Source organism: Merops nubicus, unplaced genomic scaffold (genome assembly GCF_000691845.1).
Source record: "Merops nubicus isolate BGI_N331 unplaced genomic scaffold, ASM69184v1 scaffold51715, whole genome shotgun sequence".
In the NCBI taxonomy this organism is placed as follows: Eukaryota; Metazoa; Chordata; class Aves; order Coraciiformes; family Meropidae; genus Merops; species Merops nubicus.
The window spans coordinates 1-13,557 of record NW_008609884.1 but is presented as its reverse complement, the minus strand read 5'-3'; the positions used below and the strand labels follow the sequence as shown (position 1 = coordinate 13,557).

General features: G+C 39.7%; 1 protein-coding gene across 1 annotated transcript in view; it reads right to left on the bottom strand.

Moving 5' to 3' along the window:
• The window catches only part of LATS1 (large tumor suppressor kinase 1), a gene marked incomplete at its 3' end in the record, with an annotated part of 13,478 nt that extends 4,061 nt beyond the window's left edge, over window positions 1-9,417 (bottom strand). The window contains exons 1-3 of the mRNA XM_008940701.1: window positions 9,067-9,417; window positions 5,428-5,578; window positions 2,118-3,643 (exon numbers count right to left, since the gene is read on the bottom strand). Of these exons, the coding sequence (XP_008938949.1) occupies window positions 2,118-3,643; window positions 5,428-5,578; window positions 9,067-9,417 (2,028 nt within the window). The remainder of the gene's footprint in view (window positions 1-2,117; window positions 3,644-5,427; window positions 5,579-9,066) is intronic.
• Window positions 9,418-13,557: the final 4,140 nt, after the last annotated feature.

The window sequence follows — 13,557 nt, the reverse complement described above, 5'->3', positions numbered from 1 at the left end:
GCATTCCTGTGTTTTCCCTAGAGCTCTCCTCAGCTACAGCACTCACCGACACCTCACCAGCTTTGTAAGCTGCAAAATATCTGTGCACACACCCCTGCAAGTATCCCTAGTCAATGCTAGATGTGAGAGCTTCCTGAATGACATTACAACTCTCATTTTGTTCTCTTCTCATCTCGTTGTGCCTAAAATCATGACTCAAGTTTCTCTTGGTGGCAGGGACAGCTAGCATAATTCTTGGACAAATTCACACATCTAAATATTTTTGAGACAGCTCTTCTCTATTCCCTAGGAAACCTGACAGCATAGAAATATGTCCCCTATGCTAGAAAAACAGCATCCTGTGAGGCTAAGGATTTCTGTAGGGATGCATTCTGTTTTTTCTTTCAAAATGCATAGCAACGGGGAGAAAAGAAAGGATTTAATACTTGTTTAATACTCTTAAAACATCCTGAAAATAAGTAATGAGCTAGTTTCCCTTTCTCCTTCTCAAGAAGATCAAAAATATACTTCGCTGTTGTGGGACTCCTCTCCTAATCCCTGATGAAAAAGGAGATGTCTGTTGTAGCACAGTACCCCATTTTCCACCCTTCAGCCTACAATTAAATATCCCAGCTTCACATCTAGTATAAATACTTCAAATTGCATTTAATGTAAAAAAAGACATTTACTAGGCTGCCTTAAATGCACAAGAAAAATATCAAGGGCAGTTGTATCAGTGATTTTTGTACTTATACTTGCAATACTATGGAACACAACACAGTTAAAAAGGGAAAGTGAAGTTTGCAAATCAACATTAATTATAATTTTACACTGAAGTACTCAAAAATAGTCAAATTCATGCTTAATTTTGATGCAGGATTGCATGCAAAGCCCTCTAAAAAGGGATCATGCTCTTCTCAATAAATACTGTTGCTCCAGAATCTTACTTGCCTACACAGGGATGGAGGCTACACAGTTCAGGAAAGCTTCCCACACCTTAACAGTTTAAATCAGCTGTTAGTGGAAGTGAAAGGAAAGAGAGAAGACTAAGAATAAAGATCCAGAAAGAGTTCCAGGAAGAAATCTTGCTAACATTTACACATTTGTGGTTAAGCAAACACTTATAAAACACTACATCTTACAGTAAAAATTTTCAAAGAGCAAGAAAACAGATTTAAAAACAGCACCTCAAGAAAGTGGCATAAGCCAAACACATTCTTCACAGAATAAACTAGAAGGTACATCATACTTATGTCAAATTTTCAGCTACAATTGTTAATATATACAAGTAATACATCTCAAATTTCCATTTCTGCAAATCTTAATTTCACAACTTCTCACCATTTTCTCTTTTAAAATGACCTAGGTATACATCAGCTCTAGTTTTTACCCTCTTGCTTTGGTTTAGCAGAAGACTGCAGCAGACCAGAAACAGAGCACCGACTTCAGGTAGGCACCAAGTTGATTTTACAGGGTTTTGTCGAGGCCTATTTTTTATTATGCCATTCAACTACCTCTTGTTTAAACAGGTACCCTTCCAGCCTGGATTATAAAATACTCAGGAAAAAGGGACCATGTCTCTTCCACTCTAAAACCCTAACTTTTAAATATTTTTAAAAATAAATTATTTGATTTTAAACACACAGCCCCCGCCTTGCTGTTGGAAACAACTGCAGAATGTAAAAGGTGTCACTGTTTGGTTCACTTTATCAACACTAATCAGTCTACTGCTTGTTCTTGTAGTATTTGAAAAAAAAAAAATCATTAAAATATTGCATATAACTCACTCAAAAATAAGGATTAAAAAGAACCCATAGCAAAAAAGCTATGAGTCACGCAGTTCAATTTCAGTTCATGCAACAATGACTTTTCTTCTGCTGCCTTATCACGCATACACCAGATGAGCTACATTTAGACATGCAAAACATCTTAAGAAAAAAGTTAATTTCTAAGATGATAGTGAAGTACAGAAAAGGAATGAAGAACTTGCCACATCTCAAACATGAAAAATAAATATAGACTTCAATACCAGAGTGTTCTATTTACCTGTACTACCAAAACATCCTGCAGTTACGACATTTTTCTTAAAATTAATATGGGAACAGTTCTAGCCATGTATATAGAAAGTAAGAATTTACCCGCATCATTTCATTCTCTAGTTGTTTTTTCCGATGCAAACGTTGCTGGTGTGACTTGAGTATATTCTCTACATGCTGCTCCATGAAGAATTTAAAAGCCTGAGGGGAATAGCTTTGAATACGAGACTCTCTTCGTTCTTCATCTTTTTTGTTTTTTCTAACAGGAACCGGTGATGTTGTAATTTGCTTCTTTTCTTTATCTGCTGAATCAACGCATTCGTAATTCTTTTCATTCTCATCCTCCTTGGCTAAAATGGGCGGCTCCTCCTTGTTGAGCTTGGGTCCCGTCTCGTACAGACTGACAGAGGGATTCTGGTGCAGCAAGTGTTTTGGGTAAGGCGGTGGGGGCCCCTGGTAATTGGGAGCCTCTGCCACAGGAGACATAGCCGCCATATTTGCAGATGGGCTGTCTGGGAAGGGGATGGTGGGAACGGATGCCATGGGCTGGGGCATCCAGGCAGGGTGCGTGGGGGCCAAGGCAGTCTGGAGCTCCGGCTTCAGCACGCGCATGCTTTTAACGGGCTGCTGGATGGGGGCTGGCGTTATGGCTGTCACCGTCGTCGCCAAAGGCTGAGAGCTGCCAGAGTGACTCTGCCTGTTCCCGTGATGGTTGTTGAAGGAATTTGACCGCACGGGGACGTTGGGCTGCCAGGCAGGCAGGTCGTGCCCGTTGCCAGGTGACGACTGCGGCTGCACAGGGGAGGGCTGTGACCAGGATGCAGGGATTCCAGCCACGTTTGTATTGTAAAGTTCCAGGTTATGACTATTTCTGTTTGGTACCATCATCGCCTGAGGAAGGTTCCCATTGGTGTACGCCGAAGGAGGAGCAGATCCTCCCGACTGCATCTGTAGCGCTGTGGGACTTTGCCTGTTAGTTGAATTCATGGGGTACGGGGGTGGCTGGCGACTCACCGAGTTCCCAGGAACCACGTTCTGGTGAACTATGAATTCTGCCTGACAATTGCCATTCTGCATTCCAGCTCTTCCCGAGGGGAAGCTGAACTTGCTGTTGGCAGAACTCTGCATGATTATCGGTTGCCTGCCGATGGGGACGGCGCTCATGCCCCTCTGACCCTGTGCAGAAGAACTGATGGGTGGAGGGTTCATAGGTGGAGGGGGATAACCATCCTGCCACGTGCCTGGTGGCACTGGAGAAATACGGGAGATCACATATTCCATGTTTCCGGAGTAACGCTTTGTCTGAGAGCTTGGTTCCCAGGAAGGAGGTGGAGGAGTAGTTCCCCTTGGAGGGGGTGTCTGTCCTCGAGGAGGTGGAGGAGGAGGAGTGACACTCCTGATCTGTGGCAGAGGCGGGGGATTCACTCGCTGTCCGTTGCCAGGATGAGCCTGAGCGAAGGCGGCAATACCGGACCCAGATAAGGGCCTGGCGACGTCCGGCTGGGAGCTGGGGCTCTCGGAGCGGTACGCGACACCGTCCCCCAGGGAAGGGCCGTGCCTCTGAGGAACCAGGGACTCCTTGGAGCCCTTCCAGCTCTGCTTGCGGTTCACCGACTGCTGTACAGCCCCTGCTTTTACAAAACAGAACACAGCGTTCATATGATTAGAAATCGTTTCTGTTTAATGCTTTGAATAATTTTATTCTCCTGCATTAACTGCTACAGAAAGAGGATGGGAATTCTCCGACACAGCATAATCCTCTGTACTTCAGGTTAAAAATTTATCTGATAATATGCAGCAAGCTACAGTAATATGTTCAGTACACAATGTTAAGAGCAAAAATAAAAATGCAAAGAAACTACAGTATCAGAGGATTTTAGAAATCCCTTTTCTGAAGATGCACTTTGCTTCAATTACAAGTACACTCTATTTAATAAAAAACCAGTAATACACCAAATTATTAGGCATACTGTTTGTTTTTAATTATAGTACAAGCTATTCTCAATAAGGATGTTCAGTACAAATGCAAAAAAAAGCAACAGCATGAAAAAACAGGTTTCATCATGTTGTTATTCCTTCCAGTTAAATATATTATAATGAATGAAGTATTCTTAAACTAAAATTTAACAGAATGCAGTGAAATCAAACAGCCTGCTTATACCCTTGGTATGCACACAATCCAAAACTGTTATATTCCTTGCATGGAAAATTTGATTAAGTACTTAAAAAGTTACATTTTTATGGGTAAAAGTGTTACTTCGAGGCAAGAATTCAAACTGTATGGAAGTAAAACTTACAAAAGCCAAACTCTACTATATATTCACTTTTCAGATGTTATTGTGAATCACGTGAACCAAATAATATGCAAGGAACCAATAGTGCATGCAGTCTTAGTGCTTTTCACAATACTACTACTGTGATACTTGCAAACACACACAGTACTGTAACTGCTGACAGTCACTGTATCTTCAGTAAATGCGTTACCATATCACAAGTAACAACTAAAATAATGACTAAATGGTGGGATTTAGCTAGCAGATTCATACCAGCACCCACTAATCCTGCTTTACTGGCTAAATGAACACAAAGCTGTAGTTTGCTACTCTCGACTTAATTTTTCCTCATATGGCTGATTAAAAATGTAATTTTACAGACCTAGCAGTTCAACAGCCAGCTTCAGTCAAATAGAAGTGCATTTGAAAGTTACCATTTGTTTAGGTGTATGCTACTAAACATCAAGATACATTAAAAATGTGCTTGCATATGTTAGAAGAGCAATAATAGCAAAAAGCAAAATTCTGACTCCGTTGCTACTTAAACATGAAGTCTGTCTTAAAAACTATAAAACAAAAACTGGAACCAAGCAGAAAATTAAGCCGAGAGACGGATCTTGAAACAGGACATCCTAAAACACAAATATTGAAGCCATATAAGTACAAACATATACATGCACAAGTAATATATACATTAAAATTGTGTATATAAATATATATATACACACACAAAAGTACACATATGTAGTGCTGCTGTACAGGAGAGCATGTGAAAAGGTAGACATAAATTAAGAATTCAGTGCTCACCACTGACTTGTAAATGGCACCCGATGCCGAGAACAAAATCAGAGCATCACACCAATGAGGGACGAAAAATCCTAAACGAGATCTGAATGCCATTACTTGTATACAATACAAAAACCTCACAGTTAGAAAAAGAAATGTACAAGAAATTAATGTCAGACGCACCTCTCTTTCAAAAGAATTATATACTTTACATGCTATTTTTAAAAGGAAAAAACTGTCTCAACATCTCCTCTGCTCTCTTATGAGCACGTGAAGGAAGAATTTGTCATTTTCTATATTTCTCCTATGAGGATGCGCTCGGTGGGTCCCCAAGTTGCCATGGATGCACCTACCTGGTGGTTTCACACATGCGTTGACAGGCCTTGCTGCTGCTGCAACCATCTGCTCTCGACGGGGGTCCTGGTAGCTCATTTTACTTATAAACTCAATGGCGGCTTCTATACTGCGGTTGTTAGTTTGTCTAAGAGCTTGTATAACCATATCCTACAGAGAAAATTATATTTAAAAATTAGTTACAAGGAAATGGAAAAAGAAATTACCAAAAATCATGGTTATTTAGCCAAATGTCCTCCTGTAATCTTAATAAAGTATGCCACTGAGTTCTCTCCACTGATTTTGGCCAGTGCTCTGAACCACCTCATCTAGCTGAGGATGTCCCTGCAGGGAGATTGGACTAGACGACCTTTAAAGGCCTCTTCCAACCCAAAGCATTCTATGATTTAAAACTGATCTTAAAATGTTTTCTCCACAACAGATTCTGCAACACACTCATATAGTCTGGATCTTCATGAAAAAAAGTTTGTTTATTGAAGCACTGTAGTTTGATGTAAATTGTGTCACTTTGCTGTTCATACAAATAGTTTGCTCTGATACACACTACCCAGGTAACAGCCAGTTACATTACAACCAGAGGTCCCTCCTAACCCAAGTTATTCTATGAAAGATACCCAGAGTTCTGAATTTCATGTTAGGCTTCTGCTCATTTTCCTTCAGCTCAGCACAACCTTCGGTCAACATATAACCACTAGGCTTTCCCCTAAGAATTATTTCTGCTGAAGACACATTATCAGCAGAAATAGTATTATTTTTCTGGTAGACTCGGGCTCTGTGTTCTTGGAGATCCAAACCCAAGTTTTAACCTGATGGCCAATCTGTCCATGGAAAATGTATTATGGACCAGTGTTTTTTCCCACTGACTTGAATGAGACCGGGGTCAAGCAATGGAACCAGAATTTCACAGACATTTAAAATTCAGGCACTGCTCTCTGTGTTATACTGCACAGGATCTGTGCAGCTGACTCGGCAAGTCTGAAACAAATCCACAGCATAACTCTCTATACTTAAGCACTGTCTTTAGGGATTTATGACCATACTTTGTCATACAGAAGCAATCATTTCAGCTCACCTTGGGTTTGAACAGGCTACCTACATGCAACAGCATTCACCTTCTACTAAAATCAATGGGAGATTAAGGAGAGCTCGGAAGGGAAGTAGTCAATGTCAGATTCAAAGTCAACCCAACATGAATACTTTCACCATGCCTGTGTATGTTTTTAACACCAGAAACATACAAAATTACATACAGTCTTCAGAAAAAAATTCAGTGAAGAAAGCAAACCCTTACAAAATTATTTTAAAAAATCCCAACATATAATTTGTCACATCTACAGACCAATCAATATTGATGGCAAAAGCAAATCCACCTTTTGGCCTCATAGCTCCTTCACCGTACAGTTATGTCTGCAACACTTCTGCTACTATAAGCCAGACTGACCCATGGCAAAGAGGTACATTTTCATCACTGGTATGATAGGTGATCATTATGCAAACAGAAGGTTGAGATGTCCAGAGTATTTAATTTCCAATTTGAATATACTTTTATAGAACCCGTCATTCATTTCTATCTACTGACTTGATTTTCTTCTTAATCAGTTTTGAAACCAAATTCACTGTCTTTTTTAGCTAAGTAATTCTACTATATGTAAAGCTAAACCTACAAGTTCACATCACCAAGTCATAAAGCCACACAGAATCTCAAAGTACAGAGCCAGCAATATCTTAAGAGATGACATCTGGCTCCCTCTCCATTAACCAGAGAACCTGGGTAAGAGGCAAAGGATCTCTCTCCCCCTCAGCTGAAGAAAAAAAACCTTGGTCACCCATGTGACATGAAGCATTCAATGACTTGAAGATAGCACCTTGCACAGAACATGAGAGTGCTGAACTTGAATCCTAATAAGCAAGAGAGATTTTCTGTAAGCTATTCGGGATTTTCAGTTTAAAAATTGACAACTGCATTCTCCCATAATTACGACACACATACAAATATTACTACCTACATAAACATTATACACATATATAGTAACACCTGATATTGATAGATAGGTATCTGTCTGCTCAGCTTTAACCCTGAATACTACCTGCTACTTGAGGGGTGGAAGAAATAACCAAACCCTTTTTGGCATTCAGTATACTAAAAAAGCAGCAAAAATCGGCTGTTAATGGCTGACCAACACATCCCAGCTACAATCAAGACCATGAAACAATCCCAGCTCAAAATACATTCTAATTTCTTTCCTATTTGCTGCCTCCAATACCTTCCACCAAAGAAAATGCTTTCCTACTTCAGCTGTATCTGTTCCTGGTGGTGTTCCCAGGCCAGTGCCATATGGACTATTGTGGCAACACAGCTGCAGGTTAACACATGGCAGAAACAGCTTATGCTGGCACTGTGCCTTAAAAGAGGTCCATGCAACCATGTCCTGGGAATTCTCAGTTGTCTCCAAAAACAAAGGGTAGGAACAAAATGCTTCAAGGTACAAAGGATCCAACAAAAATATTGACCTAAGATACCTTTTAGTTTATTATCCAGCCACACACCATTCTTCAATCTGCAAAAATAACTGCAGGTTCAATCTGTAAATATGAATCTGAGAGCTGATCTTATTTTAGAACAAAAGAGAACAGAAAAATCAACCTCAGCAACAAACCACAGAGCAGGACCAAATTATCACAAAATCATTTATCATTATAAAATCCTTCCATTCTTACTGAAAACACAGCCTGGCCTATGTGTCTGAGCAAGTGAAAGGAAAAAGAAAAACCACAATCAGCATCCAACATGGGAATATTGTTGAGGAAAAGCTGGCTGGTAGTTTTGGAGCAGCTGACTCTTAGTGGAGGTGTATCCTTCTGTCAATACCGAACCATCGTAGCCAGCAGGACTCGTGAGCTGATTACTACTACAGGCAGTGTACTCCTACACAGGCAATCCCTGGTCTGGTACTGGACCTTTTTCCTTTGGAAAGATGAGTGGTTTGCTAGCTTTTTTTTAAAAAAACACCAAACTGCTTTTGTACTCAGGTTTACACAGAAGGCATGAAAACAAGCGCAATTTATTTTGAAATGCAAATCCCAATGGAAACACAGCAGCTGTAAAAACTATGCAAATTTTTTATTCCTGGAAACCACTTTCAACACTCCTTTTGCTTACTAAAATGAATGGAAATAAATTTAGACAATAATTTAAGAAATAATTAAATTGAAAAAAGCTTACTAAAATTAATTTTGAAGTATTTGGTACTGCCTTTTAATTGAGAATGGCCATATTTTATCAAGATATTTTATTTAAAATTCCATTGAGTACCAGAGGTAAAATTCACATTATAGAGTCCAGTTCTGACTGAATTAAAACCGTCTACCCCTATCACATAAGAATAAAGAACTGCACAAAGATCCTTAAAAAAGAAAAAACACAACCAAGTCAAGCCTCTCTAAATCCTTCTACTCCATTTCTTCATCCTCCATTATTACCAGTTTCACTACATCCTATTTAGAAACCCACCTGATTTTGAAGAAGCTATTTTGCTTATGGTATGCTGTTCAAACATTACACGATCAACAATGCCTTTGACACGTACTAATAGTTTATAGTTGGCAGAACACCAAATCTTGAGAATAAAATACTTCACCTCATCAAAGCCAGCAGCTTGTAAGTCTTGCAGCATTTGTCGATTAACTTCTGATGTTCCTTTGACAGCCGATGTTGTTTCGTTTGCAAAAGGCAGAAGCGAGTTTCTTATCTCCTGCAAAACTTTATGATACGTTACAAATTTGGGGGGATTTCGGCCTTGTCTAGGATCTTCAGATAACATTTTGCCCATGCTGTGATCAGCTTTAGCAGCATCTGAGGGTTTAGGTAAATTTCTGAGGCTCTCTCGTATTTCCTGTAGCATCTGCTGGCTGCTGCCAGTATAGTTACTGGCAGGAAAAGTCTTAGGCCTCATTTGTCTATAACCTTCTGGCTTCTCACTTCTCTTCATGAAAACATGTATATATGCAACCTCCACCAAGGACTTGCACACATCAAAATTCAAGGAAGACTGGGTGGTAGTTTCAGAACTTGAGAAAGCAGGGGCTCTTCACTATGAAAGCGTGGTTCCTGTAGTGCTGGAGTGCGTCACAACCCAAAACTGCTATCCTGTCACCAAAACAAACAAACAAAAAAATCCCATTATGCACCCAGCAGTGAAAAAGTTTTACAATGTAGTTCTGGTGGTAGTGAAACATTCACAGGCAGCACTGCCTTCGCAGTTATTAAAAGCATGCCAAGAAATTTCTTCAGGCAGTCTTTACTCAACCTCGATTACAAACTGTGTTGGGCATCCAGCAGCCCGTTAACAAAACACGTTTAAGGTGCCTCAAGTCCAAACAGCCCTCAACTGCAAAAAGATGGGGACAGGGAGAAGAGGAACTCAGTGTGGTGGACAAAGCTCTGAGGAGCAGCTATGATCCACTCTGTGTGCTGCCCCATCTCTGCTTCTTTGCCTCCCCTCTCTGCTGTGTGCTGCCTCCATTCATCACCTGCCTGCTCTCCAGCCACACTTGCACAGCTGAAGACACCAACCCTACTACCCGGTAAGCTACGATACGGAGCGAGTAACTCCAGGTGTTCAACAGGTCTGACACCAAGCTCCACAAATCGAGAGAGGTGAGAAGTACACCAGGGAGAGTATATCATTACCACGCATTTACTTTTTACATAGGTGACTGCTAAAGAATGGATAAACTCACTGGGCACAACTTCATTATTTCTTGTACCATCTGCTTCTTAAAATCTGTTTAAGGTTTCAGTTTTCCAAGGCTGTCACAGTCTCATAGCTCGGGACTCCTTCAAGCAGTCTTTGTCAACATATAAGTAATTTTAAAATTTATTTTACACAATGGAAGATGAGAGCAGAGGGAAAAAGAAACCTTAATCAAGCTTTTTTTAAGGTAAAATTATTTAACAACTCAAGCATCAAATTCACTGAGAGCATAGCTGTGACATTTGGTAAGGGAAACAGAACTTTCTGCCAAGAACAAATAAAAAACGTTTGCATTTTGAAGGCGCTGACTCATCAGGGAAAGAGCCCTGTGTCTGCAGAGAACTCAAATCTCTACAGTTTTCTCTACAGTAGAACTGCAACTGATATGATAAAGGACAGAGCAACTGAAGTCAAACAGTGAAGAAGTTACAGAACATTTTCCTCTTTAGAGTATCATGAAATAAAACTTCTTAACTGATCTGTGGAGCGGTAGAGACTGCAAAGATAGTGCAAGATACAAAAATTCCTTATTTTAGTGCTGTCTTTCCTTCTAAGGCAGCAAGAAAAACAGTAAAGCTCAACTCATACTGCTCCTTTCCTGTAATGGAATGCCTAACAGTAGCAATACTGAAATGTTATTTTCTTGTTTCTCAGAGCATTAAAAATTTGCATTTCTAATTTTATGAAGGATTATTTTTGAGGATTCAGATGTCTGCAAGCACCTTCTGTCTCTTAAAGAAGTAGTGTGTAGGTAAGTGTTTCTCACATAGGCATTAACCAAATAGGTTTCCGAGTTTCACACCGTCTACATAAAAATCACTCTTTCTTCACAGAGGCTTCACTGCTACAATATTTGCACTGTCATAAACCAACTAATGATTCAGTGATTGAGGAAGAATACGACAAGAATTTAACAGAAAAAAAACAACCTCTAATACACAAGCAGATTATATGAACTAAATGCACATGCTACCTATATATGAGTAACACCTGAAAGCTTAAAGTAATAAATAAGGACTATGAAAAGAACCAATGGATACCCACTTAATCCCACCCCTCCTGGAGAACACTTATGTAACAATAGAATTGCTCTACTGGAACTGTCTAAATCTTAGGTGCTATAACAGCATCCCCAAGTTTTCTTTGCCCTGAGACAGGTTTGAAACCATAAATCAACCCAATTTGATATTAAAGCTTTTTCCTGCAGTTCAGTAGCATACAATTCTTCAGTGCTCACTGAATAAAGAAAAGATCATCAGACATGTAAGTTAATTTCAATTATAAACAATGAAGCTTTGCTCAAAGTATTATGAAATTCAGCAGAAAGTATGGCATGAGAGCATTTAAAATGTAATTTAATTTTGGCTGCTTTCAAAATAATTATCATAACATGCCATATTTAAGACCACTTTGAAAACACCTTGTTCAAAAATACTTTTTTCTGAAGAAAATGAATTATATTTAGACCATGTTACTAGGTTTGCTATTGGATGATCCTCTTCTTTCCAAGATACCTACTTCAAAAAACGTGTTAGATACCCAAGTGCAAGGAGGTAACACCTGAAAGAATCAGCACCTCCAGAGAAGTGAAACTTGTAGCACACACGCATCCCACACGTCTCTCACAGTGTCACATATATAGCAATGAGAGAAGGGAAAAAAAATTATCCATAAGTGACGTTTTCCTTTTAATTAGTTCCAAATACCTGGAATGCAGGAGAAAACAGTTGGTTTGCACCTATGTATTTTACAATAATTTCATCTGGCATTTCAATATTCATTTTTTGGTTACACCACAGGTACCCAAGACAAGCACATGTAACACGCTTAAGAGAAACCAAGGTTAAATTAACAGGACATTTAGACCACAAACCAGAAGACCTAGAGTCTACCATCTGGCTAGATGGGCAAATCAGCTTGTGCTCCAGTTCCTGTAGGTGCAAAACAGAGAATTGTACTTCTTTCTAAAGTGCTTTGAAAACTGTAAGACAAGTGTTTGTTTTGTTGCTGACAACTGCAGTGTAACAGGACATGGACTAAGCAGTCTTGGAAAATAAAGCTGCACTTTCACATGTTTCCAGCAGAAGCAGAGTTTTACCAGCTTAAACCAGCCAGTCCACTTATCTCCCACCACTCACTAGCACCAGCACAATAGTCTGTTAGGGGCACCAGACTGAATCAAACTACAGAACTTACCCAGATACATAGTAACTGGGGTTTTTTTTAGGGTTATTCTTTTTTTTTCCAACAGGGATGGGTAACAGCAGTTTGGTGTATATGTGGAACTACAATCTTCATTGCTCAGAAATTAAATTGGTCCTCCAGTTCAATGAAGTACAGAAGTGAGTTCACCTTACTTCACATACAACTCTCAAATTTCAGAAGTCACTTCCACTTGGAGACCGACATTTTGATACACTTTAAAGCAAAGAAGTTTTGACTGCTGAGTAAGAAACCTATCTCAATTTTGTATGTCTAACCAGCAAACACAAACTGTATCCAAGGAAACTGACATCTACTCCCCCTTGCAGTTTTGTGTCCTAAATGTCAGTGAGAGGTCTGTGGTAATACAGATGACAAAGTTCTCTACTTCTTAAAAAAAACAGTTTTTAATTTCTTTTCAAAATATGGAGATTTTTTTTCTATAGGTCTTACTGCAAGGAAAAAAACACAAACAAAACCAGCTTGTCTTTTTACACTATCATCATGAAAGAGTGGATTTAAAAAATAGGCATTTGAATGAAAACTCAGAATGATTGCATGCAACAACCATCAGTAACTTCAAAGCTTTTCTGGGGAAAAAAAAACCCAACATAGCTTTGTAATAGATCTGTAACATTTCTTATCTGCAAAGATTTTGAGCATCATTTTAAATACTTGTGTTTCCAATTATCAAACGCCACACATTTATCTATTTTGGTTAACTTTCTCATGTACCTACTTTAATAACTCATATATAATCACAATGCTTCGTTAGTAGGGAAAAAAAATCAACTTTGGAAGACATAAGTTTATAGGGGTTTTGTTCAAACCAACAGAAAGAAGCCATTCTTCAGATAACAGGTCATTAAGACATAAAGCAATCTACCAAAGGATGCTTTTCCAACACTAAAAGTTTCCATAGAACGAGAAGAAAACGGGGCTCTGAAATTAGTAAGTAAACGACTACATACGGCCAGGGAAGACTGAGCTGGAAATGGCCAGAGGCTGGCTGAATGGACCGGCAACACTGCATTTCTCTGGTCGCTGCGTTCTTACACTCTGCGTCTCCTTCGGCGGGGCACAGCTCTCCTCACGCACAGGCGCATGCCAAGCTACCCTCGGCGGCGGCAGCGGCGATCCCGAGCGCACGTAAGCGGCCTGCACGGCTACCGG